General features: G+C 29.4%; 2 protein-coding genes across 8 annotated transcripts; one reads left to right on the top strand and one right to left on the bottom strand.

The window, feature by feature from the left end:
* Positions 1-8,422: 8,422 nt before the first annotated feature.
* Positions 8,423-24,652, bottom strand: LOC113867956 (granule-bound starch synthase 2, chloroplastic/amyloplastic-like). 5 transcript variants are annotated; one of them, XR_003505206.1, is made up of 9 exons: positions 24,015-24,650; positions 21,641-22,205; positions 20,944-21,008; positions 19,978-20,055; positions 19,759-19,869; positions 19,381-19,425; positions 19,047-19,220; positions 17,256-18,297; positions 8,423-9,129 (listed from the first exon to the last, which is right to left on the bottom strand). XR_003505206.1 is itself a non-coding variant. In XM_027503478.1 (9 exons), exons 1-9 carry the CDS (start codon positions 24,339-24,341, stop codon positions 17,341-17,343), a joined length of 2,250 nt encoding a protein of 749 aa, XP_027359279.1. In that variant the 5' UTR covers positions 24,342-24,652; the 3' UTR covers positions 17,086-17,340. The 5 variants fall into 5 exon arrangements, 4 of the variants coding, with proteins under 4 accessions (XP_027359278.1, XP_027359277.1, XP_027359279.1 ...); XM_027503478.1 differs by lacking the exon at positions 8,423-9,129 and having other exon boundaries at positions 17,086-18,297; positions 21,641-21,991; positions 22,064-22,205; positions 24,015-24,652; XM_027503479.1 differs by lacking the exon at positions 8,423-9,129 and having other exon boundaries at positions 17,086-18,297; positions 21,641-21,991; positions 22,067-22,205; positions 24,015-24,652.
* LOC113867957 (uncharacterized protein At5g19025-like) lies at positions 8,775-13,394 on the top strand. Of its 3 annotated transcripts, none has more exons than XM_027503482.1 (3): positions 8,775-10,547; positions 11,007-11,121; positions 13,142-13,394. In XM_027503482.1, exon 1 carries the CDS (start codon positions 9,207-9,209, stop codon positions 9,903-9,905), a length of 699 nt encoding a protein of 232 aa, XP_027359283.1. In that variant the 5' UTR covers positions 8,775-9,206; the 3' UTR covers positions 9,906-10,547; positions 11,007-11,121; positions 13,142-13,394. The 3 variants fall into 3 exon arrangements, with proteins under 3 accessions (XP_027359283.1, XP_027359282.1, XP_027359281.1); XM_027503481.1 differs by lacking the exon at positions 13,142-13,394 and adding an exon at positions 11,261-11,439; XM_027503480.1 differs by lacking the exon at positions 13,142-13,394 and having other exon boundaries at positions 11,007-11,413.
* Positions 24,653-24,805: the final 153 nt, after the last annotated feature.

Genomic DNA, 24,805 nt, shown 5'->3' with positions numbered 1-24,805 from the left:
TAATTTGTAATTTCGTTAATTAAAAAACACGAAGGCCTGGGCCTTTGGGCTTGAAAAGTTTAATCAACCCATAAAGATGTTGACAAAAACATAAACAAGAACACCTAGGCGGCTGAGCTAGCCCAGTAAACAATTTTAGGTTCAAGAATAATTAAAAGCAAAAATTTTTTTTTTTAATTAGAAACGTTAGGAATACATTTTTAAAAATATATTTTAACTATTAATTTATTAAAAACTAAAAAATTATTTAAATAAATTTTATTAAAATAAAATAAATATTAAATTAAAAGTGGTTCTTATAAATTTTTAATACGATTTAACTAAATACTAATTAAAAGTATGTTAAAAAGTGTATTATTAATAATTTTTTAGGCAATCTTTTTTATTGTAATAACTTTATTGAATTTTTTATATTTTTATGTGACTTTGAAATAAATTTTATATCAACATAATAATTACTATCATATTTCCAATTAGTTTATTGTTATAATTTTCTTAATAATTTTACCTTTTAAACTATGTATTATTAATTAATTTTTTAATATCTATCTAATTTTTTTAACACTATATTATTAATTAATTTTACCTTTTATTATAATTATCTACCCTCTCTTTCTTCTTATTGTTTTATTTGAATCATAAAAAATTAAAATTTTGAATGAGGATGCACGATTTAATGAGAATTTTCGTGTTGGAGGTCTTAAATTATTTTTTCAATTAAATGTGTTGAGAGAAGTATTAACAAAATATATTTATAATCTGTTAACAGTATAAAACATATCAAATGATTGAATTCTTTCAAAATACATACATCAATCTATCGTAAACATTATAACTAATAACATTAAAATAAATACAAATTGACTATGTTTTAATGCGAAATTAATATATTCGAATAATCTTGTATTTTGTGAATTTCAAGTTGATGATGTCCATAGTCTAAAATTTGGGATCGTCCAAAATCTTCTAATTTTCGCTAAACTAAAATCAATGTGGGGTTCCACTTCATTATATGCTTAATCCAAATATAGTAACTTTACACAAACACATCCCTATACTAACGAATCTTAACCTTCTCATTAGCCAACAATTGTGTACATATGCATTTAATGCTCTTGGAGATCTAATTTTCATACAATAAATAATGTCTAATTCCTTGTTTGCTTCACAAGCACTTCAATCTTGTTTAAGACTTAGTTTACCTGATTTAACACTATCATATACACCCCATTCTAGTTTTAAGACTAACAATCAATTTTAATTCTAGATGTAATCAACAATGTAACCTATACAATATAGTCACACAACCAACAAATATCAATAATTTTGGTATATCTACTTAAATAAGCCATGTCTTATGCATACTTATTTATCAAACTAACAAATATAACATACAAGTGTTAAAAGGGTTAGTTTATTTATCAACAAACTTAACAGTACACCCAATTATTTAATCAAACATAAGGGTTAGTTCATTTGAATATCCAATTGTTATACATCTTCTCACTTAATAATAACCATTAGCTATCAAGTCAATGAAGTCATGTATGATAAAAATAATATTAATTGCATGCTTTTCTAAACTATAGTTATATTTAGGTCAAATTTTAGAAAAATATTTGACATGAGAAAATTTTGTATAAAAAAAAAATAATTTTTTTCATAAATTAAAAATAATTTATAAACAAGTTATACTTTTTTATTCATTATTTATACTAATTTTTTTATTATAATAACTTTTCTAAAAGTTTACTCAAATAGATCTGTACTCTATTCACTTTTATTTTAAATAAAATATAAATTATATATCCTAACATCTTTACTTAATTTAATTTCTATTCATTATTTACTAAATAAAAAAAAGTTTGTAGTTTTTAAAAATTATATTTTTCAAAAGTTATCTAAAATAAAGTTTAATTTTTAAAATTTAATCAATATTTTTATTATATTTTTAGAAAGATAACTTACATGTTACATGCTTAAAAGTCCGTGTATATAATTTTTTTCTCTTCACTTTCACAGCAGTTTTACTTTTTTATTTTTTTTCTTCTATCCATTTTATTTACATTTATTTTTATATTAAAAATATATATTTTAGAATATTTTGTGTTCAAACATATATGAATTTTATATAATTGATCAATCATAAATAAATAAAATAAGTAATAATTAATTTTAGTATTATATTAATATTTATTTTTTTAAGTTATTTAACATAAATTAACTAGTTACCGAACTTATTTGTCAAATAATTTATATCATGATAAATTTTCAATTACAAATTTATAACTTTTAGTTAGCTTTATATCTAAAATTCAGCTCATTTTATCAAATATAACGTAGATAAACTCATGTAAAAGATGAAAACAAAATATTTTTAACTTATACTTGAAATAAAAACAAGGATAAAAGTTGCTAGAATTGCATAAAGGGAACAATCTTTAATACAGCAAGTTCAAAACATGTTACAGAAAGCTAAAATGATTCTTTTATGATACGTAAAGGAATAGTTCAAATGACTGAAATGAAGCTTACAAATGGCAAATATTTATTAATTTTACATATATTTTATTTATTTATGTCAAATCATTAATTTTAAAAATTGTTGCACAAATACCAAAAGTGATCATGTCATTAATGGCTTTGTTTTTGTTATCATATTTTTTAAAAATTAAAATTACTGCCAAATAAATGGTCAGTAATTTAATTTTTGTTAACAATTTTTTAATCCCTAAGTACATATAAAAAAGTAAAAAAAAAAATGTGTATCCCTAAATTAAAAATGCATTCAATACACTTGAAAATTGGATTGAATTTGGAATGTTGATACAGGTGAAAACGCACATTTGACTAAAATGTCTACCATACGTGCAAAACAAGTTGAAGTGTAGGATTAGGTCTTTTGTTTAAGAAATATTTATGAGTTTTTTTTATTAATATAGCTATAAGAAAAGGAAAAAGTACTTTAAACAAAAATTATTTAAAGAATAACAATAAATATCTAAGATTTTGTTTAAAAGTTAATTTTAGAGAAGAAAGGAAAAAAAAGTTTATTTGATGATAATCTTTGTTTAAAAATTCTTAAATTTAAGTAAACTTTTTTATAAATTTATATTTTTAAATTCTCTTAAATTGAAATTTTTTCGTCAACAATAATTTTTTTCTTTTTTTCTTATTACTTAAACCTTTCTCTTTCCTTTCTTGCGTGTGCGTCATGCTTTCAGTAGAATTAATTACACCAACACGCAAATTTTGGTGAAAAAAAAAAAAACAATTATTTGAAATGGAACTCAAGTCAAAGTGCAACAAATTCAGCCATTGACCATTAACCTTAGTAGCTTAGTTCTTTTTTCTCTTTGATCATATAAAAATAGAGGGGCAGGTAAAAATAATTTATAAAGTATTTATATTCAACAAATTAATTTTATTTTTATAAGACTCTTTAATATAAGTAAGTACCTTGTGAGAATGCTAATTCATGTTTAAGCTTTGACGATAAATTTTTTAAATAAGGAATTAATAAGTTACTCAAAATGTGGGATTATTACATATTATCATTTGGTTAATGGAAGAAACAGAGATTATATATATATATATATATTAATGATGATGTTTAATGAATGTTGACTATTCCTTGACAAAGTGATGCTTAAAATAATATTTAGTTTTTATTTGTAAATATTTTCTCCAATACTTTTTATAATAAATAAAAGATTAAATTACTAGAACTAAAAAAAATAATTAATTATGTTATATTTTTTATAAATATAAATTTTATTCTAAAAATATTCATGATATTAAATAATGTAGTTAATGATTTGTATATTTAATGATAATAATAAAAAAAAGATATAAAAAAAATTTAACAATTAATGTATTTTGAATTTATCATTTATTTTTTATAATAAAGATAAAAAAAATGTTTCATTTTATTTCTAATAAAAAAAATCGGAGAAAGTATTTTATAACAAATTATATATATATATATATATATATATATTCAGTGTTTAAAAATAAATAATTTCAAATTAATAAAAATTAGTTAAAAAATAAAGATAAAATTTTAAATTAACAGTAATAGATGTCATTATTAATATTCAAAATAATTAAAATTAATGAAAATAAATTTTAAAAATTAATCCATACATGTAACAATTTGAGTAATAATTTTGAATTAAAATTTTAAGATTTAATCGTTTTAATTTTATATTAGTACATAATTCGTGTTGTATTCCTTTTGGACTATAGATTAAGAGGTACATGATCATCCCATTTCTCATTCTACCTCCTTTCAATTTTTTTTTCTAATAAAGTTAACTTACTAACTACGCTTATAAAAACATTCATGAAAAATGAAATTTTGAATACTTTTTTTTTTTTTATTATTCTAATGTAGTTTAAGGTTTAGGGTTCATCGCGTAAGTCTTAATCATGATATGCATATGTAAATAAAAATAAAATCTAAAATATAATTAAATATGAATTATAGAATTATAAAATTATGTCTTGAAGGAAAAAGTGATAAAGTTTATTAAATTTTAACAATTATGGAAAACACCTACTTTGTTATCTACAATAAAAATAGACTGAGAAAACGAAATTGAAAAATTAAATAAAACTAAAAATAAAGGCTTTTAATTTATTCAGTTTTTTTAATGGAGTGTAAATTAAAAGAAGGTATAAAAGATTTTAAAAATTCTTATTAAGATTTAAAAAGTTGTTGAAAAATGTAAGGTTGAATAAGAAGATGAATGACAGAATGTTACCGTGCAATTAAGTAATGTAGTTAATAATATTAAAAAATAGCTTTATTTATTTGACACATAGCATTTTGTTAAAAAAAAAACTATATATTATAATAAAATATATAGATAAAGTAATATTTTGTAAATGTATACAAAAAGATGTTGACTTCCTTTCTTAACCTTTTGAGTGGTAGGATTAGGAGCATAAAATTACAATACAGATTGGCCACTAACTTTATCTTCAGTTTTTAAAGCACTTATTACAAATTTCTGGTAATCCTTGACTTGACAAGCTTTCCTCTTCAACTATATGATCATAGGCATGGTAACATTTTTCATCACTTTCCCACTTAGTAGCGAAGATTACACAAATATCTAACAACTAAAAAGTCAATTAAAGTGTGTATATATAATAAATTTTAATTATCAATATTCATCTAAATATTCGTCAATACAATTCAAAATCAAGAATGATAACTAAGAACATTGAGTAAACCTTTTGATTAATGTCTAATATTATATAAATCAGGTATTTTAGTTTTTAAGTATTTATTATTTCTTGATTTTATAAAATAACACTTTTTTATTTTTTTTTAAATGAACTTATAAAATAAATAAATTAAAGTGAATATCTTTTTATAGATGTAAGAATTACCAAATAATTTTTAAAATTTTTAAAATTAAATTGCATATTCATACCCTTTAGAACACCAATTTGAATACATACTCTTAGTTTTTAAAAATAAAAAATTGTTAATATAATCCTTCAAAATTACAACACTGTCACATTAGTGTTTTTTAAATTTATTATCATATTAGTTCTTAAATATTAATTTTGTCACTAATTTCATTTTGCAAAAGCTTTATAACTAACTTTGCTCCTCAAAATTTTTTTATTTGTCACCACTTTAGTCTTTCATAAAGACAATATAGTAATATTTTAAATACTTAAAAGACTAAATTACAATAAACTAACTTTTAAGAGACTAGTTTAATGCAAGTATTAAGATAATTAATATAATATCATTTTAAATATTTAAAAATTAATTTAATTATCCAAACTTTTAAAAAATTAATGTGATGTGACATTTAGTTTTAAGGGATCAAATGAGGTGTTTTTATCCATTTTTAAATTACAGTAACTATTAAACCAATTTATATTTCCCGCCAACTTCATCTCAAGCAATCCACGGACGACGCGTTTTTTCAATTTAAATAGGAAATATAATTCATTTATATTTAAGAAAGAAAATAATAAATTTTAAAAAATAATTTAAAACTATAAAAGGATTTTCTGGTGCAAGAACGATAAAATGACGTTTGATATTAATAAGGAAATATTAATGTGAAAAACAAAAAGTAATGAATGTTTAAATTTAGAGGAAATTTTCAACAACAAAAATTAAATATTTTGTACTTTAATCATTTTTAAAATATAAAAAGTGTAAAATAATAATAAAACTAATAATTATAACGAAAAATAAAAATAGAAGATGTTCTCGTATTTAAGAAGTGTTTAGATTTGCAATATAAAAATTAATTCTTCTAAATTTCTTTTAGCTGAAAAGAATACTTTTGATCTTTTTTATGTATTAATTATCATAACGCCATCCATCTTAAAAATTAAACTAATTTTTTCAATAGATATTATTAAAGTATATATTTTTTTTAATAAAATTTAAATAAGATGTGGTGACCATATAAATTTTTATAGTATTACAGTATTATTCAATCATGAATCATTGTAATAGTTATAATTATTGACTTTTAAGATAATTAATTCAAAATTCATACTTTAAATGTATTTTAATGGGTTGATAATAAAATAAATATTTATATTGATAGTGGATCAAAATTAAATCTGTTTATAGTTTTTTTTATTAGTTAACAATAAACTAATTAGAATACACAATAAATACAAATTTTTTAATTAATTATTATAAAATTTAATAATTCTCATAATTAGATAAAATATAAAAAAAATTGCACGGTGAATACATTTCAATCAATTTCTTCTTTACATATACACACAGATGGTAAGTTTAAAAGAAAGAAAAAAATGCACATATATGGAAAATAATTGAATTTTCTTTATAGCTTTCTTGAGAAGGATGGTGTAGCCTTTTTATCCTTTCTCATACAAGTTGTAATTGCCAACTTCACGCTACTTAGTCAAAAGATACTGATTCCTAAAGAGTAATATCAAGTAAACAAAAGTGCCATTTATGAGCATCATAGACATTTCCATGGTTTTTCAACTTCTCACCACTCCTCCAATATATCAAATAATGGAATGTACTTACTTGAACTGGTTAAACACTTCAACTCCATGTATAATATATTTACATATGTTACGTGTGCTATGCTAACATAATGAATATTATCACTTTATATTAAAAAACTATTATAAGATTATTGTCATTAATTTGCCAAGCCATGCATGAGCTTTGATCAAGTATATATAATATAGAACTAACACAGCGTCAACATTTATGAGAACCCCTTTCTCTTATTCTTCCTTTTAACTTTATCTTTCTTTTTATTACTAACCACTCTTTTATTTTGATTCTTTAGTGAATAACAATGATAGTATCGTCATCAAGATATGTTTCATAAAAAATTAGCTCGCTAGCAAAGTTTTTGAGTGATATCATTAAACTTGATTCATTGATGTATAGTATATAATTATTTTTATACTGCGTGATACGTGATGCCACCATCTATTTAAAAATTGACTATGCTAACTTCCTTTTCTGGTACGATGTTAACGTCCTTTATCATAAGTTAAAAACTATTCATATATTATAATGACGAGTACTTTCTTTTTTTCATATTATAATAATGTGTCATTTGTTTAGTGATAACGTAAAAGTTTTACATTGACAATAATCAATTTAAAACTCTTTAAATTAGTAGTCAATTCTATGATGCAAATCTAATGGTTTTACCGATCAATAAATTGAATTTAGATATGAAGTTCAAACTGGTATGAAGAACAATTCATCAACCGTTGCTTCTGTCATAAAACAAGAAATTTTTTTGTTTGGTTCAATCATCATGAAATCACCCATAGAATAACAACATAAAAATTTAGGGTATGTTTGTTTTTCATTTTTAAAAGAGTTTTTAATTCTTTTTCTAAATATAGTATAAATTTTATACTATATTTAGAAAAAAAATTTAAAACTCTTTTTAAAAGAGAAATCAAGTGTATGTTGATTCATTTTAGTTTTAATAATTTTTTGAAAAGAAAAACTACTATTTCACTAAAAAAGGGCTCAACCAAACATGATCTAAAAAATACTTTTTTTTTTGCAAAAATATACAAAACTATATTTCCTCAAGTCAACTTTTAATTAAATTGCAGAACATGTATCAGTGAACAAGTTTGATTTTTCAGTTTTTCGTCATTCTTTTATCCCATCTTTTTCTCCTAATGAGACTTACTATGAATCTCTTCTTGGATGAGAAAAAAAAATCAATATTCTAAACCTTTTTCTTTTTCAAGACAACTCTCTCTCTCTCTCTCTCTCTCTCTCTTAAAATCGTTTTTATATTCTCTGCCAACATATCTATCCCTCTCCTTATTACTTAAAAAATCATTTACATCACTTTTCACAAAAAAATCATTCAGAGCAAAATAACATGACTACTAGAACATTTTTTCACATTTTAGTCACAATGATTAAACAAGAATTAAGAACATGGAAAGCAAAATGCAATTTTCCCAAAAGGGATGTGGGTCAAGCCCATGGGGATGTCCCACCGAATCATTCACACATGATATCAGAATTGTAGAAAAAGAGGTGAATCCAAGCCCATTCAACTCCACACCATTGCATAGCCCACGCCACACCCTAACAAGCATCACAGAACAAAACGTGTCCCTGCGATGGTTTGGCTTGCGTGTATGTAACATTTACTATGTGTTATGTATGACCCTGTCTATGCTTCTTGTTACGAGCAAATAAATTAAATAAAAAAAACAAATAAATAAATAAACATTGCTGATTTCATCTGATGATAATAAAGCGGTGAATGATGACTCTTCCTTCCTTGTCCTCTCTGCTTCTTCCCCTGCACTCTCTGCTTCAGCAACCCCTTCAAGCCGGCCTCTAAAACCCATTTCCAAACTCTAATTTTTTCTCTTCAACACTCTCTATTGCATCATCAGATATTGAATTTCATTTTTCATTTTTCTTTTCACCCTGAATTTTTTTTTAAAAAAAGAAGGAAAAAAAATGCTCCTTTCGTGAATTTTGATCCATTGGGGCACCGACAAATTCCGATCTTGCCCGTGTTTGGATCACTTCAAAGTTGTAAGCTTTTGGGGATTTGGCGAGGTGGGTCGATCCGATTTGGGTGAAAAATTGGTGGGTTTGATCTGAAAAAAAGAGAAGAAAATTGGGTTATTTTGGATTCAAGATTTTTGGCTTTTCAATTTTCTGCGTGTGCTTTGAAATGGTCTATTTCCATAGCTCAATCTCTCTCTGCAAGTCCGTTGACCAACCTTCCATGGCGAATTCGATTTGTTCTTCGGATTTTGGTTCGAAATCGAGGCAAAGCAATCACCTTCAGAGGAATCGAAGGACCCAAAGTTCATCAAATTCGCTTCAGATTCCACCCTGCGATCGATCTCGATCGGCTATGGTTGATGTTGTGATGTTCATTGCTGTTGTTTGTGCTTGTGGGTTCTTGTTCTTTCCTTACATAGAGCTTTTGATCACCAAGTGCTTGCAGATTGGTAGGGTGGTTGTGTTTTTGGTTAAGGAAGAGGTTTCTGTTGCACCTTCGATCTATATATCTATAGGAATCAGTGTTGTGTGTGCTGCATTGGCCACATGGAGTGTGGTGGCTTGCACCACTAGGAAGTGTGGGAACCCAAATTGCAAGGGTTTGAGGAAGGCTGCAGAGTTTGACATTCAGTTGGAGACTGAGGATTGTGTGAAGAACTCGCCGAATTCATCGATGACGAAAGATGGTGTTAAGAAGGGTCTCTTTGAGTTGCCTCGTGATCACCATAGGGAACTGGAAGCTGAGCTCAAGAAGATGGCACCACCTAACGGAAGGGCAGTGCTTGTGCTCCGAGCGAGGTGTGGCTGTTCTGTTGGTAGGTTAGAGGTTCCGGGACCGAAGAAGCATCGAAAGATCAAGAAGTAGCATTGCGATCATGATGAGTAGGATTGCCCCCTTTTGATTTATAGGCAGGAGGGATGGAAGGAATGAATGAAGGAAAGGATATAATTGAATCAAATACAGAATGTGTACTTGTTATCTTTTATGGCATAGGAGTGATTTCTCTGATCTTTTCCATTGATCTATTGGTCTATTAGGAACTTAGAATGTCTTTAAATAAGCCCCTTGGCAATAAGTTGTAAGGAACTATGGCTCATACACAGTTAGTTGGTTATACCTGCGAATATAAGAAAACAGTTATTTTAATTTCCTTTTCTAGTATTTAAGATTTATTTAGTTCTTCAAAGTTGCTCATTCAGGTTTTTTAATTTTGTTGTCTTTCGTGGTTATTGTTATGTCGTAGTTTTTGTGATGATTGCATAGGATTGAAGTTCTCAATCTTGTTATGAGCTGCAGGTTACAATAGAGTTTGTTTTGTTGTTCTGTAGTTTTTTCCTGAGTCTGTTTCAATCTTGAAAATGTATTTTAAAGCTGATATTTTGTTTTTGGTTCCTTGATTCTACAGTTAAACAGTGATGGAAACTTTCTCCTGTTTTCATTATCTGGGTTGTGATTGTAGGAACAGTGGAGTGGATTTTCTCAAGCACATGACATCTTTTTAGACAGGTATATGTAACCTTGGGTTTTATATTTGAATTCTTTTGTCAGAAAATTGAATTCGCTAATGGAGAGAACAATTGGGTGATAATTTTGGGGATTTTTATTCTCTTTTCATTGATGACTTCTTACAAAGTTTGCTTATTGTACATCTTGTTATTTGTTTGTCCAAATAAAACAAAACTATTTTGGATCCTGAAATATTGCATTTTCTTCTTAATTTTTTTTCCTTTCTGCTTCCTCTGTTTTTCCCTATGAAATCCACTTGGTTTATATTTCTATCTGTAAAATAGCCTTTTTAGTTACTCCTGGAACTTTGTCGTGGTCAACGTTCTATCTATTATTTTTGTAAGCTTAATTATTATTTACTTTTATAATGCTCACAAGGTGTTTGCGAGTAAATTTTCATGTTTGTTTTCGGATGTGTTAAAATGTCAGTAGCATTACACTGATTTATTTTATTTGCAGATACCTTAAATCAAGGTTATTGCACTAGTGAATCTCTTCTGCCATTGATGGGTAAATGGGGGGAGCACATGCAGTTCTTACAAGGAACAATGACCAGATTTTAACAGCATGATTGGTAAGATGTTCTCATGTTAATTTATAATCCATTAGCCAATTCTTTATTGCTACATTTTCTTTTTTGTGTCTGAATTTACGTTTTATGATAATCTCAATATACTTTCTTTTTAATTGCGATTTGATTTCTTTACTTGTAGAAATCCTGAGATTGCTAGGCAGCCATCATGTCTCAAATTCTCAATTGCAATCTTTACTCTGTAAATTGACCTTGAATCGTGACATCGGTTGAATACTGTAATTTAGTTACATCCTCCTGTTTCTCAATTGGTCTGTGTAGACATCCTCTGTTATTTTGCAAATAAAAACATTTTAGGTGGACAAAACGAAATCCCATAGCGAAAGCACTAACATGATATCTGTTTAAATGGATATTTTTCAAATTTTCTTTCAATAAGATAGAGGAGCAATCTCCTAGGTTAAAGTTGTTAATCTCTAGCATCACAAATTCTTGAGGAATTCTAATAACACACTCTCTCTAGCGCACGTCTTTGATCTTACTCTTTAGTCTACTGGATCTACTAAATGATGTTCTTACTGATCCCACACTATTCCATGAATCCTATGTGAATTCCGCCCAATAGAATGTGTTAAACTTAAAGAATATGTTGGTGACAAATTTTTGCACTCGTAGCAAGAGCATCAAACAACAGACTAGCCTGACCTTTTTGAGCAATTTTGCTTTTGGGTCCATCACACCCGAATTCAGATTACTTCTACAAATATTAGTCCACCAATCCACATGTAACTGCATGTATCACATTTTGTATTTTCTTGGTGCATTACACTTGGGGCACATTAGGATTTCCTCTTCTCTTTACTACTAAATTGAGTAATCATATTCATCAGTTTTTTTCCCGTGCTAACACTTGGTAGCATCAGTTAAAAGAAAGGGCTGACACACTTTTGAATGGACCACTCCATCTTAGCTTAATATTGTAGATGAATTGTTTTTTTATTCAATATTGTGAATGCTTAAGTGCCATTCTTTCTTATAACCCCGCCCACCCTATATATATTGGACAGACATCATGACATTGATGAATTTAAGTCATTAAGTATGGGAAACCTTATATGAAATTCCCAATTGATTAGGTGTCGCCTAATCTTCCATTTATGAGCTTCTTTCCTACTGGGTGCTAATCCAGACCAAAAGGTTCCCCTACCACTTCCATAACAAGGCAGTGACCTTCCACCGAAGGTTGTATTATAGGGTCATGAATGAGTGCTTTAATGATCAACATAAAGCTCTTTTAAGTAACCTCAGACCTTTCTTTTGTTATTCTGTTCTCAAAGGATTCTTATAGTAGTAGCTATCTTTTACTACTAGCATTCCATGTGTTGAGAGGAGTTATGAGCCCGTTTGCTTCAACTACTCTCTTTTAAAATAATTTTATGTTTTTAATAATTTTAAACAACTAAATTATAACATTCTGCTTTTCATAAAATCTCTAAAAATATAAATCAATTTTTACATATTCTTAAAATTACCTTTTTAAAAAACTTAAACAAATAAGCTTTATCATGACAAAATAAGGATGATTTACAAAGTTTTTTCCTTTTCCTTGCGCCCGCCAAAAGGGGTAATAATGTGCTCACTAAATGACTAATATAAACTAATGTAATGTAAGTAAAGCAGCACATTACAGATAACTGAAAAAATTCTTACGCACGGTAGTTATGTAACCTTTTCTAGTATATCAGCAGAACAACTTTTAATGGGTTAGGGAAATGACCATAGAAAAATATGCCATATTATCTTTTTGTTGTTTCAAAGTGAATATGATTGCATTTCTTTTAGATTTCAGTCTCTTTCCTTGCAAGTGCCCCACTAATCAATTGATAATGCATTCAGTCATAAATAAAGTTTAAGGGGGCAAAAAAAATGTACTCCTTGAATTTAATTTGGTTGTGAAATAATTGCGATAATGTTTTAATAGAAATATTTTTCAATTTTTCAAAATTACTCAATTAAATCCATTATTATAATCTAATGATGCTACATGTCACAATTTATGCAGGTGCTCCCTCCAAGAAAGGTTCACCATGAACATTTCTACATTTGACTCAGGAATGCATAAGATGTGGAGCATAGAGATCCAAAGAATATTTGTACTACTAATGGTGTACTATTAATGGTCACTAATGCCCACTAGCAATGCAATAGTGGCGGTGAAATCAAAACATATCTTCTATAAAATTAATTTTGTCAAAAACTTAACTGACAAATAGATACATATTTTTTTTTGGTAAACAAATAGATACATCTGAAAGAAGCATCTTTTTTTCAATTAGTCACGAATCTAGAAGTGGGCATAAAACAAACGCCACATAGTGCAAATATAAATGAACAGATGAATCACTGAATACTCAGCAATTAGTTTCTTTAGACAACAACTGAATGTAGCATAATGTGTGATAAAATTGTTTATGTTTACCAAGAGAAATGAAGTGAAAAGTTTGATCCTTCAAATTAACATATTCCCCCAATTCTATTTTAAATTCCTTCTTTGAGAGTCTCTCTTTAGCATTTCCTGTCTTGCTATTCATCATTTGGGCTATGGTAGGGACAAAATCTTTCAACAATACAGAGGCTTTTTCATTTGTATAGCACATCGCTATACTATTTTTAACTCCTTTTATTTTATTTTTATTTTTATGTATTTGGGGGAGGAGGGTATAAAAGATATGTGTGTGTGTGTGTATAAAAATTTAAATTTACATCCAAGGAAAAAATGGTGTAATAATAATACAATAGGAAAATGTATAAATCTTATGATTGTAATAAAAATATATAACATGCAATTTGGGACATTTTCTTCATGTGATGTGGACTTTTACCCAAAAAAATATTTTTAATTAATTAATTACTATAATATTTAAGAATAGTAGCAACAAAAGATAGATAAAAATAATAGTATTAGTAGAGAGTAAATATTACGTCAGATTAATTGTACTTCTAATTTGAATGGAGTGTAATTTTTGTTTTTTTAAGAATTTTCAAGTCAATTAAGTCTTATGTTAAAATGAAGCTAATTTGGTCGTGCTTTCAATTTTCGTTCACCTAAATTACTAAAATTTTTTTTTTTTTTTATCCATATATTTGGAGGCTTTTGATGAATTTGGATTATGAAATGCGCTTAAAAAGTTTAGAGGTTAAGAATTTAGAAGAAAATAAATAAAATTTGAAGGATTTTATAAAGTGACACTAAGTTTGAAAAGGGAGAGCTTTGAGTTTTTTTACTTGGGTAATATCTAATATTTTGATTAGTGAATTTTGACTAAAGTGATCTAAAATAATAATTTACTAAGTTAATTTATAAAAATTTTGCATAAAAAGTATAAATTTAAGGGGTTTTAGACAGAAAATAATTAAAAACAAAATCAAAGTTATTTAATTTTAAAAATAAAATAACTTAATCGTTTAGAAAAAAAAAAGTTAGGAAACTAAAAACTTAAGAAATCAAAAGTGTTGCTAAACCTATTAAAAGTACTTATAATTTTTAATAATAATTTGGAAACACTTGATACAAATGTCAATTAATTTTAGTAATATAGAGTTTAATTTTTCTTAAATAAGATTTTAAGTTGAAGTATTATGTAAGGGAACTTTACTATTTAGATTAGTTTAGACTGAAATGGCTTCCAAACACGTGGTGTATGGGAGATTAAAAAAAAAAGAACCCTAGTCTTTTGTATCTTTATTTGATTTAGATTTTTATTGGTCCCCATATATTTAAGTTTTTGAATTTTATCCCCTTTCGTCAAGATATTTATAAGATTGAATAGTTATCATTATGCCAAAACCCATAACTACTTGTTAGGATGCAAGTTTTTCTACTGAAGCTCATTAATAATCAACAAAGTTAAATTTAACTCCAACTCTACCTAGGCCTCATCAAGGCATGATGTAAGCCTACAACTAACAATACCAATCCCTATTTTTGTTTAAATCCCAATAGTTCCTATTCATTAAGCTATTGATCCTTTTTTTTTTTTTAACAAAAGAAAACGATCCTTATTGTTTCAAATTATTAAAGAATTGGTTTTAAAGAAGTCAACTTTCAAAAGAGTAAAATTACATATTGGAGTATTGAATAAAATAGTTCAAACTAATATTTAAAATATTGAATAGTTGAAACTGATTATTTATTTTATCCTAAGATTTGTGTGGCTGAAAATGAAAAAATAATGTTTTTTATACTAAGTTACATAATAATTTTTAATAATAGATCCTCCAAGTATTTAATGATATTTTATCTTTTTTAAATTCAACAACAACAATTTATATTCTTTAGTATTTACCAATCTTGCCAGTAGATAGAAAATTGATATAAATATTTTTCATTGTTCATCCTCTTTTCATAATCACAATCATACACTAAGTTTCTTCTTCAATAATATAATATAAGGGTAATGAAAAAAAAAATTGTAACCAACAGAAAAGTAAAAAATATATTCTTTACAATTCTAAGGCAAACTACAATTTATAGAATTAATTTTTTAAAAATAAATTTAGATTCACAGTAAAAATAGTATTTGTTGTTTTCTCTCTCTCTCTCTCCATCTCTTCTCATCCTCTTTTTTCTCCCACTCTTTTCTCATCTCCTCCCCCTCACCCCTTCTCTTTTTGCTTTTCCTCGTCCCCTTTCTTTTCAAGTAATATTTTTTATTTTGCTTTAAGTAAATTTTTTTAATTTAAATAAAAAATACTTTTTTTGTGTATTTTGTTTAAATGAATTTAAATTTATTTAAATAAAAATACACTGCAAGTTGTAATTCTTGCTAAAATTAGAGAGGATTTAAATATGAAAAAATATTTTTAAAAAAGAGAAGGGTAATTCACATGACATATGTAACAAGTGTGACTATATTGAAGATCCTAAATGTGTATTGATTCACCAAATGCTAAAAAAGATCATTGCATTTTGTAGAATTCTACTATGGTTGGCTAACTCTAGCTATGCTCTTTGTGGTCATAGTGAGGAAACTATTTATATATTTATTATGAGATGCATGGTAGCGGTGTTAAAATGGATCCTTTCACTCTTTTAATTTTAGTGTGTGTTTGTGCAAGACTGACTTCATTTGAACATACAGCATAGGTCCATGCTGCGATACGGTTGCCGAATTGTTAGACCTAGTTTATAGATATTCTTGTGTATTTAAGAGGTCTTGTTAGGGGTTGGAAGATTTTTCATTCTCACTAGAGATCACAAGATGAAATGCAGAGCAATGAACTGGGCATGTATTTTTTAAGTAGTAGGTTGAGAGGATCAACTAGATGAAGCAGTTGCACTGATAAGAAGTGTTCCTTTCGAACCAACATCAAACATGTGGGCAGCATTGTTCAATGCACGAGAATATAGAACTTCGGAAATTTATGTGAGAATTTGGGATAGCTACTTTTAAATGTGTAATTGGTTGTTCAAAACAATTGAGAGGAAGGGTTTAACAATGCTTGCAACTTGTAGCTGGACTAATATGCATAAGAAAAATGTTGATTTTGTTATTATCAGTCTTTAAGGTTAAATTTAACTATTTGAGATTAGTAAAATTTTATATGAAAAAACAGTAATTATTCCATTAGATTATAAAATTATAGTAAATCCTACAACTTACTATTTTTGAATCCTTAAATTCAGCATTTAAGAATTGAAGTCAACAAAAACGAAGAAATATACCATAAAATGGACAAGCTGGGGGTTGAAATATCAAAGCATGATTACATTGTGGAGACGTGCTTTCTGACATGGATGAAGAGGAGTCAGAAGTTGAAGTTTTTTTGGATGGGATGAACATAGTTGTAGAGGTACAATTGCAGCATTGAAAGCGTAGAAACTTAGAAGGGGCGATGAGAGAGAGAGTTTCTTTCTAAGGGGGGCAAAAGTCTTCTTTCTTTTTTCTTTCTTTAGCTGAAAGGACAAACAAGTTTCTAAGCTTATTTGATTTTTCTTTTTTTTTCCTGTCAATTGGCTTTCAGCTACATGGATATGTACCAGAGATATGACATATATAACCACTGTATTATTACATAATCTTTAGTTTACAGAACAAAACTGTTCCTCCAGGACCTGCATCATGAAGGCAGTGAGTAACAGTGATATTATAGAAAATTTTCAGAAATATACCTACCTATAAACAACTCGCGCAGGTCCTTTCCCTTGCACAGATCCTGATATCATTCAGCATGAATGCACTCCATAGTTTTAGCAAGAAATCACCATTGGAATTTAGCAGCAACAAGGACCTCCTCATACTGCTGAGCAGCATTGTCCCAACTAAGATCCTGGGTCATCCCTCGCCGTTGCAGCCCTTCCCAGCTCGTCTTATACTGCCTGAAGGTCAACAAGCAGTTCCCTAATGCGTTTATTAACTTATTAGTTTCTGCACTATCAAACGTCCACCCAAGGCCGGACTCTTCGAATGGATTGAAAGGCTTCACGGTATCTCTCAGTCCACCGACGGCATGCACAACGGGAATTGTTCCATAATTCATGGCATAGAGTTGATTCAATCCACATGGCTCGAATCTTGATGGCATGAGCAATATGTCTGCACCTGCTGTTATCCTGTGAGCCATCTTCACAGAAAAGCCAACCCATCCCCTGATTTTGTCACGGTGTTGGGATTCAAATTGCCTAAGCATCTGTTCCAAGTCAGGCCTTCCGGTTCCCAACATGACTAGTTGCACATCCTGGCCCATCATCCAAGGAATTGCTTCAGCTATGAGATCAACACCTTTCTGTTGATCCAATCTTCCAATGAAAGCAATTACTGGAACATCCTCGCGGACAGGCAAACCAAGCTCCTTTTGCAAGGCGGCTTTACATTGACGCTTGCCACTTTGTAGGGTCTCAAGGGTGTAGTTGGTGTAGCCATCTGATGTCAAATGAACATCAAACTGCGGGTTCCAATCTTTGTTATCAATGCCATTCACAATTCCCCTCAATTTCCAGTCACTCTCATTTATGATCTCATGCAAACCCCAACCACCTTCAGAAGTTTTAAGCTCCCATGCATATCCATGACTAACAGTGACAATTCGGTCAGCTGTCTTTAAACCGGCTGCAAAGATATTGAAGTGCTCACCTCCAACAGGATCATATAATTTGAAAAGGTCTATGTAGTGTTCGGGCAAATCCACATAGCGGAAATCATCAACTGGGCCTCGACCCTGCATGAAAAAATGCAACAAACACCAACCATTAAGGAAATGGAATCAGCTTCAATGTTTGGTATAATTTTTCTCGTTCAAAGATAAAAGAATTGCTTTTAGATACAATCCATGACCACAAGCAATGCAAACTTAGATTCTTCTGAAGAGGAAACATTTTCTTGATTCCTTACTAAATTTCTTTTGCTTTCTGGAAAGAAATATGAATATTTTTCAGCATCTTCTATGGGTTTCAGAATGATAGTTTATTACCAAAATCTATTATCATCAACAAGATGCTGAGACCATGGAGTTTTAAACTAGTGCAATGAAATTAATCATCGACAGGATATCGCATACTTATTGCTCAATGGCCTATATTCACAGAATATTTAAACAATTTGAGGTTGGAGTGCAAATATATAAGCATAGATGAACCATCCAGAACAGTAATAGAAACATAAAGGTACTTTTTTTAACCTTTCTAACCTTGAGATAAAAGGCAATCTAGAAATGTTAATCGTCACTGTACTGATATGTCAAAGACAATAATATTTTGCCTCTGCTTACCCCCAAGATATTATGCAGAAGGAAAATTATGTATACAACTGCTGAAACATATGGAATATGAGCTTTTCCATCTGGGTAACATGATTGAGTGAAAATAACAATGTCCACTAACAACTTATTCTTATTCCATAAAACAAGTGGACCAGATGCTTCACTGTACAAAACAGTGAATTAACTATATATCTAAATAGAGAATGAACCTGGTGTGCTATGTTATGAATCACAAGAACAGATCTTGTGTACTTCATCAAACCATTGTCACGATAATATGCTTTCAAATACACTGGCAGCAATGCAGTGTGCCAATCATTTGCTATGAAAGCCAAATTTCCATCTCCATAGCAAATACCCCCACATGGAACATGCCAAGGAACCTGAAAATCATCAACTTCATTTATCCACTGAATGTTGACAAATATAATGATTCCATTAAGAACACAGCTGTAGAATGACTTTTGACAGTTGATAAAAATGATTTGGATTACAGACCCCATAATTGATTTAAGTCACAAAAAAATCATTTAGTTCATGTACCTCAGCAGCTGCCTTGCAAAACAACACCATCCGTTTTAGAATATCCTGTTCCACCAAAGGAAATGCAAGAGTCAAAAAGAAATTAATAAGATCAGAGAACTAGTTACAGGTAGTGAGCAGTCTTGAATATATACTAATGCAAGATGAGTTTCTAGTATACCTTAAATCAAAACAACACAGCATTTTGGTCATTCATCTTATAATCATTTTGCTAATGGAGGAAACAAAATAATTCAAAAAATAAGACAGTTCAGTAACTTCTGTCATTGTTTCCCCCTTTTCGTCTTTTGTTTTTTCCCCCATGAATAGGAGCAAATTACAGTTCATGACAATAGAAACACTTAACAGTGGTTTTCAACTCAACAAAAATAGACTTACCATTCGGTTTCCACCATATATGTTATTTTCTAGATGGCGAAAATTTGGACTGTCAATAAAAACAAAGTCAACACCATCAATGTAGGCCTGGAAATATGTTACTTCCATGTCCTGTAAAGTGAAAACATTGGAGAGTTACGGCAACATGGTAGTAGCAAATTAGCAATTGATTGATTCAACGGATTATAATTGATTGAGAATAGAGTAGCTGCTGCAAACCTGACCATCTACTTTGTATCGTTTCCGAACTCCTGTATCTTGTGGTTCAGGATAATTACCATACCGAGGAGCAACAACCTAAGAAGAAAGTGAAAAATAAAATAAAATAAAAGCAAGAAAATGGAAATATTAATAAAAAAAAATGAATAAGTTGATGGGACCCAGAGTGTAGTTTGTTAGAGTAGTTACATAATTGGTTAGGTAGTTCAAACTGTTAAAGTGTGGGGTTTATCAAACAAAAGGAAAAAAATGTTAATAGTGGAGACTTAGCTTAAACAGCAGAACACAGGTGGAATAAGTTAAGGGGTATTCACATTTGTTAGTTTTGGGGGAATCGAGTGTTGATAATCAGAGAAGAGAGAGTGATTTATCTTTCTGAATATTATTGAGTCTATATTTGAATGATACAAAGAGAGATTTATATATAGAGTTCACTAATCCTAATCAGTACAACTGTCATAACAGGAAGTTAGATACAACTGAAGCTATTAGAAACTAGTCAGTTACAGAAGCTTTACTAACATACACTAACATTGAGCAGTAACTAGATTGTGAATGGGGAAACCCTTGGGAGGATTATCTCCTTCGGTCTCTGTATTTCAATACATTTCTTTCTCTATCTCTCAGCTCTCTTTCTAAAATCTAATAATTTTATCTTTGGGTTGTACAAACTCCATCCGTAGTACTATCCATCATGCATAATGCATCTATTCACTTCCATAAGAAATGAGATCAAAGACTGAAAATATTCATCTGACATGGATAGAATCATAGAATATTTAAAAAGCAAAGAAGGAAACAGTGATCAAGACCCAATCAAAGTAGAAGGATCAAATTTCACAACCCAGTTCAAAAGATTGTGTTCATGTGGTTGTTTGTTAAGCAAGGAGCAAATCTAAAGAGCACGTTCTTTTCCCACATGTGTTAGTGATACAACATCAGTTCATTAAGGGAATAGCATGTTACCATAACTCTGTGTCCACGCCTAGCCAAAGCCTTAGGTAATGATCCAGCAACATCTCCAAGCCCACCTATTAGGACAGGTATAAGTCTGTAAATTACATCAAAATAAAACAGCATGCACAGAACAGAAAGAAGACCAAAGATTTCAATTGGTCTAAGAGAGAAAAAGAGGGAGTTTCATGGACTTGCTAAATGTAGGTAGTTGCATCTAGTGTATTCTTACAAATGAATATTAAAGCTTCATTAGGGTGCTAAATTGTCAGTGTCATAATTCAAGAACAAGGCTCACAATGACAAATATACAAATTCAAAAAAAAATCTCACCTCAAAAAAAAAAAAATTATTAAATTCTGTCTATCTATACTTCTGAATTGTTACAGCTGATTACATCTAAATCAGTTTTTTTTTTATTTTATTTTTTTCAAGGTAAACTTTATAGTTAATATGCCTCCTGCAGTATCTGTGATACAAGTTAAACCAAAATTGGTATAAGCATGATATATTTTCTCAATGCCAATTTATTTCAATTAGTGAATCACTAGACCCAGAACAGGTTGCCAACAAAATCAGCCACTTGTTAAATTTCCAGGTGTATATTTGAGCATGCTTTCTAAATGATGCCTATCTGGGTTTGTCAAAAAGGAGCTCAGCAACATTCATTCATTAAAGAAAACCTTCCATAAAAGCAATGTGAAATTACCTGTTTTTGACCAGGGAGCACATTCTACTGCAGCCAATATAACATTCATGACATTGGCCCCAGCCAAAGGTGGGGGTTTTTCACCTTCACTTTCAACATTGTCAGCTTCATTACCAATCTCTTTTAAACTTGATTCAATCACATCCTCCAGACTTTCAACCTTTAAACTTAAAGTTCTGGTGGTATTTGCGATTTCAATTGGCTTATCAGGCGTAATTGTCTCATATTTTTTGTTTTTCAACTTTTCATTTAAGTATAGCCTAGTAGATGAAGCCTTTTCAGCAGGTGGCAATTTATCATCTTCCTCTTCACCTTTGTCAAAATCTTGATCAATGCCTACATATGACATATCTGGTATTTCCTTCTCATCAGAATTGATATAATTGCTAAATAAAATGCCACCATTTTGGTTCTCAACAGCACTACCTCTGCTGGCAGAACCTTTCTGTGAATTTGACTCACTTGACTGAGATTCATCACTGTGCTTGTAAGGGATACTGTTCCCTTCTGTTTCAGGAATGCTCTCACTATTTATCGAAGACACCAATTTCTTTCTATCAGCAATCTAAAATAGAAATAAAGCGAAATAAGATCACCACATGAACACTTATAATAAAGTATGCTGACACAAAAATAATTGCAACTTGTATAATCAACTCCACATAAAAAAATCATTTCCCAATAGCTGAGTCATCCACACGTCTTCATACACAGCACATTTGATGAGAACTAGATTCTGTTAAACCCATAACCAAACCATGTTTTCAGAAGCAAGTTCGTCTAGGATCACAGGACATGACAGCTGCATCAAATTATTATAGCAAAAACATATAAATGGAGAATTAGAGATGCAAATAAGTCAGACAGCTTGTCAAGAGCAAATGAATTTTATTTAAGCTGAAATAGCCAACTTATTTAAGTAAAAACAAATATTATAATAATAACAGTAAGAACAATTATTATTATTATTATTATTATTATTATTATACAGTATTCTTTTAGATTATATAATTATTAGTCTATTTAAAGGCTTAGATGCATTAGCCTATTTCTAAGTAGGATTGCTGACCTATTTAAAAAGCCTTAGTACAAAGTAGGATTCTAAATAACCTTTCAAGTTAGACCACGCATTCAAAGAAGGACAGGCCAAGCCTTTTAGAAGGTCTATGTGAAGTAAATAAGTCAAGGTCAGGCTTATTAGATAAAGCATGACATGGCTTGTCCCATTTCCTCATATAAAGGTGCTGCTCTTATACAGTACCTCAGTCATTTGCTCATTTTCTAAATTAACTAAAACAATTAAGTGCTTCAGAAGTTTTTGATATGTTTTTATAAATTAAAAGAATGAATAACCAGCTTAATCAATTCAAACAACAAAGTCACACTTAGGACCCCTTTATTTTGAGAAAATGTTTTCTATTTTCACTTTTAATTACAAAAATACCACCTTATTGTTTTCACTTTTTTTTATACAAATCTTTGAAGACAAAATAAAAAAAAATAACAAATAAGGAGACATTTTTATATTTAAAAGTGAAAACAGGAAATATAATTGAAAAGTATTTTCCCAAACCAAACAGACCCTCCATTATTTAGCATTCAATTGAATTTCCGGTAATTAACTTATGGAAGTGAATATCTTATACTCAGTAGTCAGTTGTAAAATCAACCTGGATTTGATGGTACAGTTATTAAGATAAACAATAACAAAAACAAATACAAGAAAAATAATCCAAGAAAATGCAAACTTATGGGTAGCATGCATGAATTTTATTTTTTATACTACAAAAAATTTAAAAGCCTCACATTTTATTTTGTAATACAGTTACTGAATCTGAGCTATCTTTTCTACAATTCAATATCTTTCTTTATCACTTCTATTTTGACATATGCAAGTAAGACCTCACAACTACAGAGTTAAATAGTAATTCCAAAGGGAAGATATTAGCAAAAGGATCTCATACACCAAATTTTACCACGTAATTTTGCATTCTATTATTCTAAAAGCTAGAATAGATCAAGGAAAATAAACACAAACAATAAATTATTTAGGAGGTCATAAATAGACCAAAGCAATGAATCTGCAAGAAGATGCCATTGAAAAAGCATGATTGATTACATTGGGAGTTGGGATTTTTAGTAAAGTATACTTATTAGCCATTGCTTTACTCTACTAGTCCTTACTTTTCCCAAGAGGAAAAGACATTATCTCTTTTAATTTTCTGAAAAAATGGTCCTAATTTTCCAATTTCAAAATTAGAAAAAATAATAATAATTTTTAACACTTTTGCGGGTCTCAAATTAAACCCTTTTAGAACAACTTAAATTGAGGAGAAATCATGGACCCCTTGCTAAACACATTCCACCACAATACCTGTTGAAGAAGTTCCCTTTGCAAAGCAAGAACCTTCTTGCTCTTTTCAATAGTGGCCTGAAGCACATCCTCGGATTCATCCTTATCCTCACTTGTCCCAGAACTCTTCCCAAGAGCTCTTATCTGCTTATTCCCCACTAAACATGGTAAGCCTCTGCTACAACTGTGATTCACTCTACCACGACCCAACCCTTTGGCAAATGATGAAGCATTCAAAGAACCAAACTTCGGTGAAAACTTTGGGTTCCTAGAGTGAAGCAGCAGCATCACAGTGGAGTCAGCATTTGTTTCCACAAGGAATGGTAAAGAACTCATCGATGCCATCATGCAAGGAATGAAGAAGAACAAGAGCTATGATGAGAATAGGGAATACCCAGGTGGTGAAACTGAGAGATGAACAAGGTTTTGCAATTGGGGAGAAGCCAAGTGAAGAAAACAGTGCAAGTGTGATTAAAAGATGAGGGCTTTTCTATTGGAATTGGAAAAAAAATGGTAAGGCAGAACCATGGTAATGATTTTGGTTTGGATGAGAGTTGAAGATAACCACAAATTGGTGGCATAAAAGGGTCCCATTATGAATATTTTAAGTGGTGAGGATAGCTACCAGCAAATTTAAAACGTGAAATTTTACGAACCGGTGCATTCGTTTGGTTTCATTGTTATGTCTTCGACTTGGAGCATTGTCCACTTGTCTTGTTCCTGTAAATTTGGGATTAACTTCGTGGGAACTTTGATTTTGTCTCTGGGTGAATTTGCTTGCGTGTTAAACGAGTTGGATTAAAAAAATTGTT

The sequence above is a fragment of the Abrus precatorius genome, unplaced genomic scaffold (genome assembly GCF_003935025.1).
Source record: "Abrus precatorius isolate BTA unplaced genomic scaffold, Abrus_2018 Scaffold5, whole genome shotgun sequence".
Classification (NCBI taxonomy): Eukaryota; Viridiplantae; Streptophyta; class Magnoliopsida; order Fabales; family Fabaceae; genus Abrus; species Abrus precatorius.
Note: the sequence above shows the minus strand (reverse complement) of the source record. Positions and strands in the feature narration are given on the sequence as shown.

Bases quoted from the DNA above. Each gene is read 5' to 3' on its own strand.
- LOC113867956 (XM_027503476.1), bottom strand. From the start codon at position 24,341: ATGATGGCATCGATGAGTTCTTTACCATTCCTTGTGGAAACAAATGCT. The intron at 19,870-19,977 runs GTTTGCAGCAGC...TTCACTTTACAG, and splicing joins GATACAAAGTAGATGGTCAG to GACATGGAAGTAACATATTT. The intron at 19,426-19,758 runs GTAAGTCTATTT...TTGGTGGAACAG, and splicing joins TATATGGTGGAAACCGAATG to GATATTCTAAAACGGATGGT.
- LOC113867957 (XM_027503482.1), top strand. From the start codon at position 9,207: ATGGTCTATTTCCATAGCTCAATCTCTCTCTGCAAGTCCGTTGACCAA.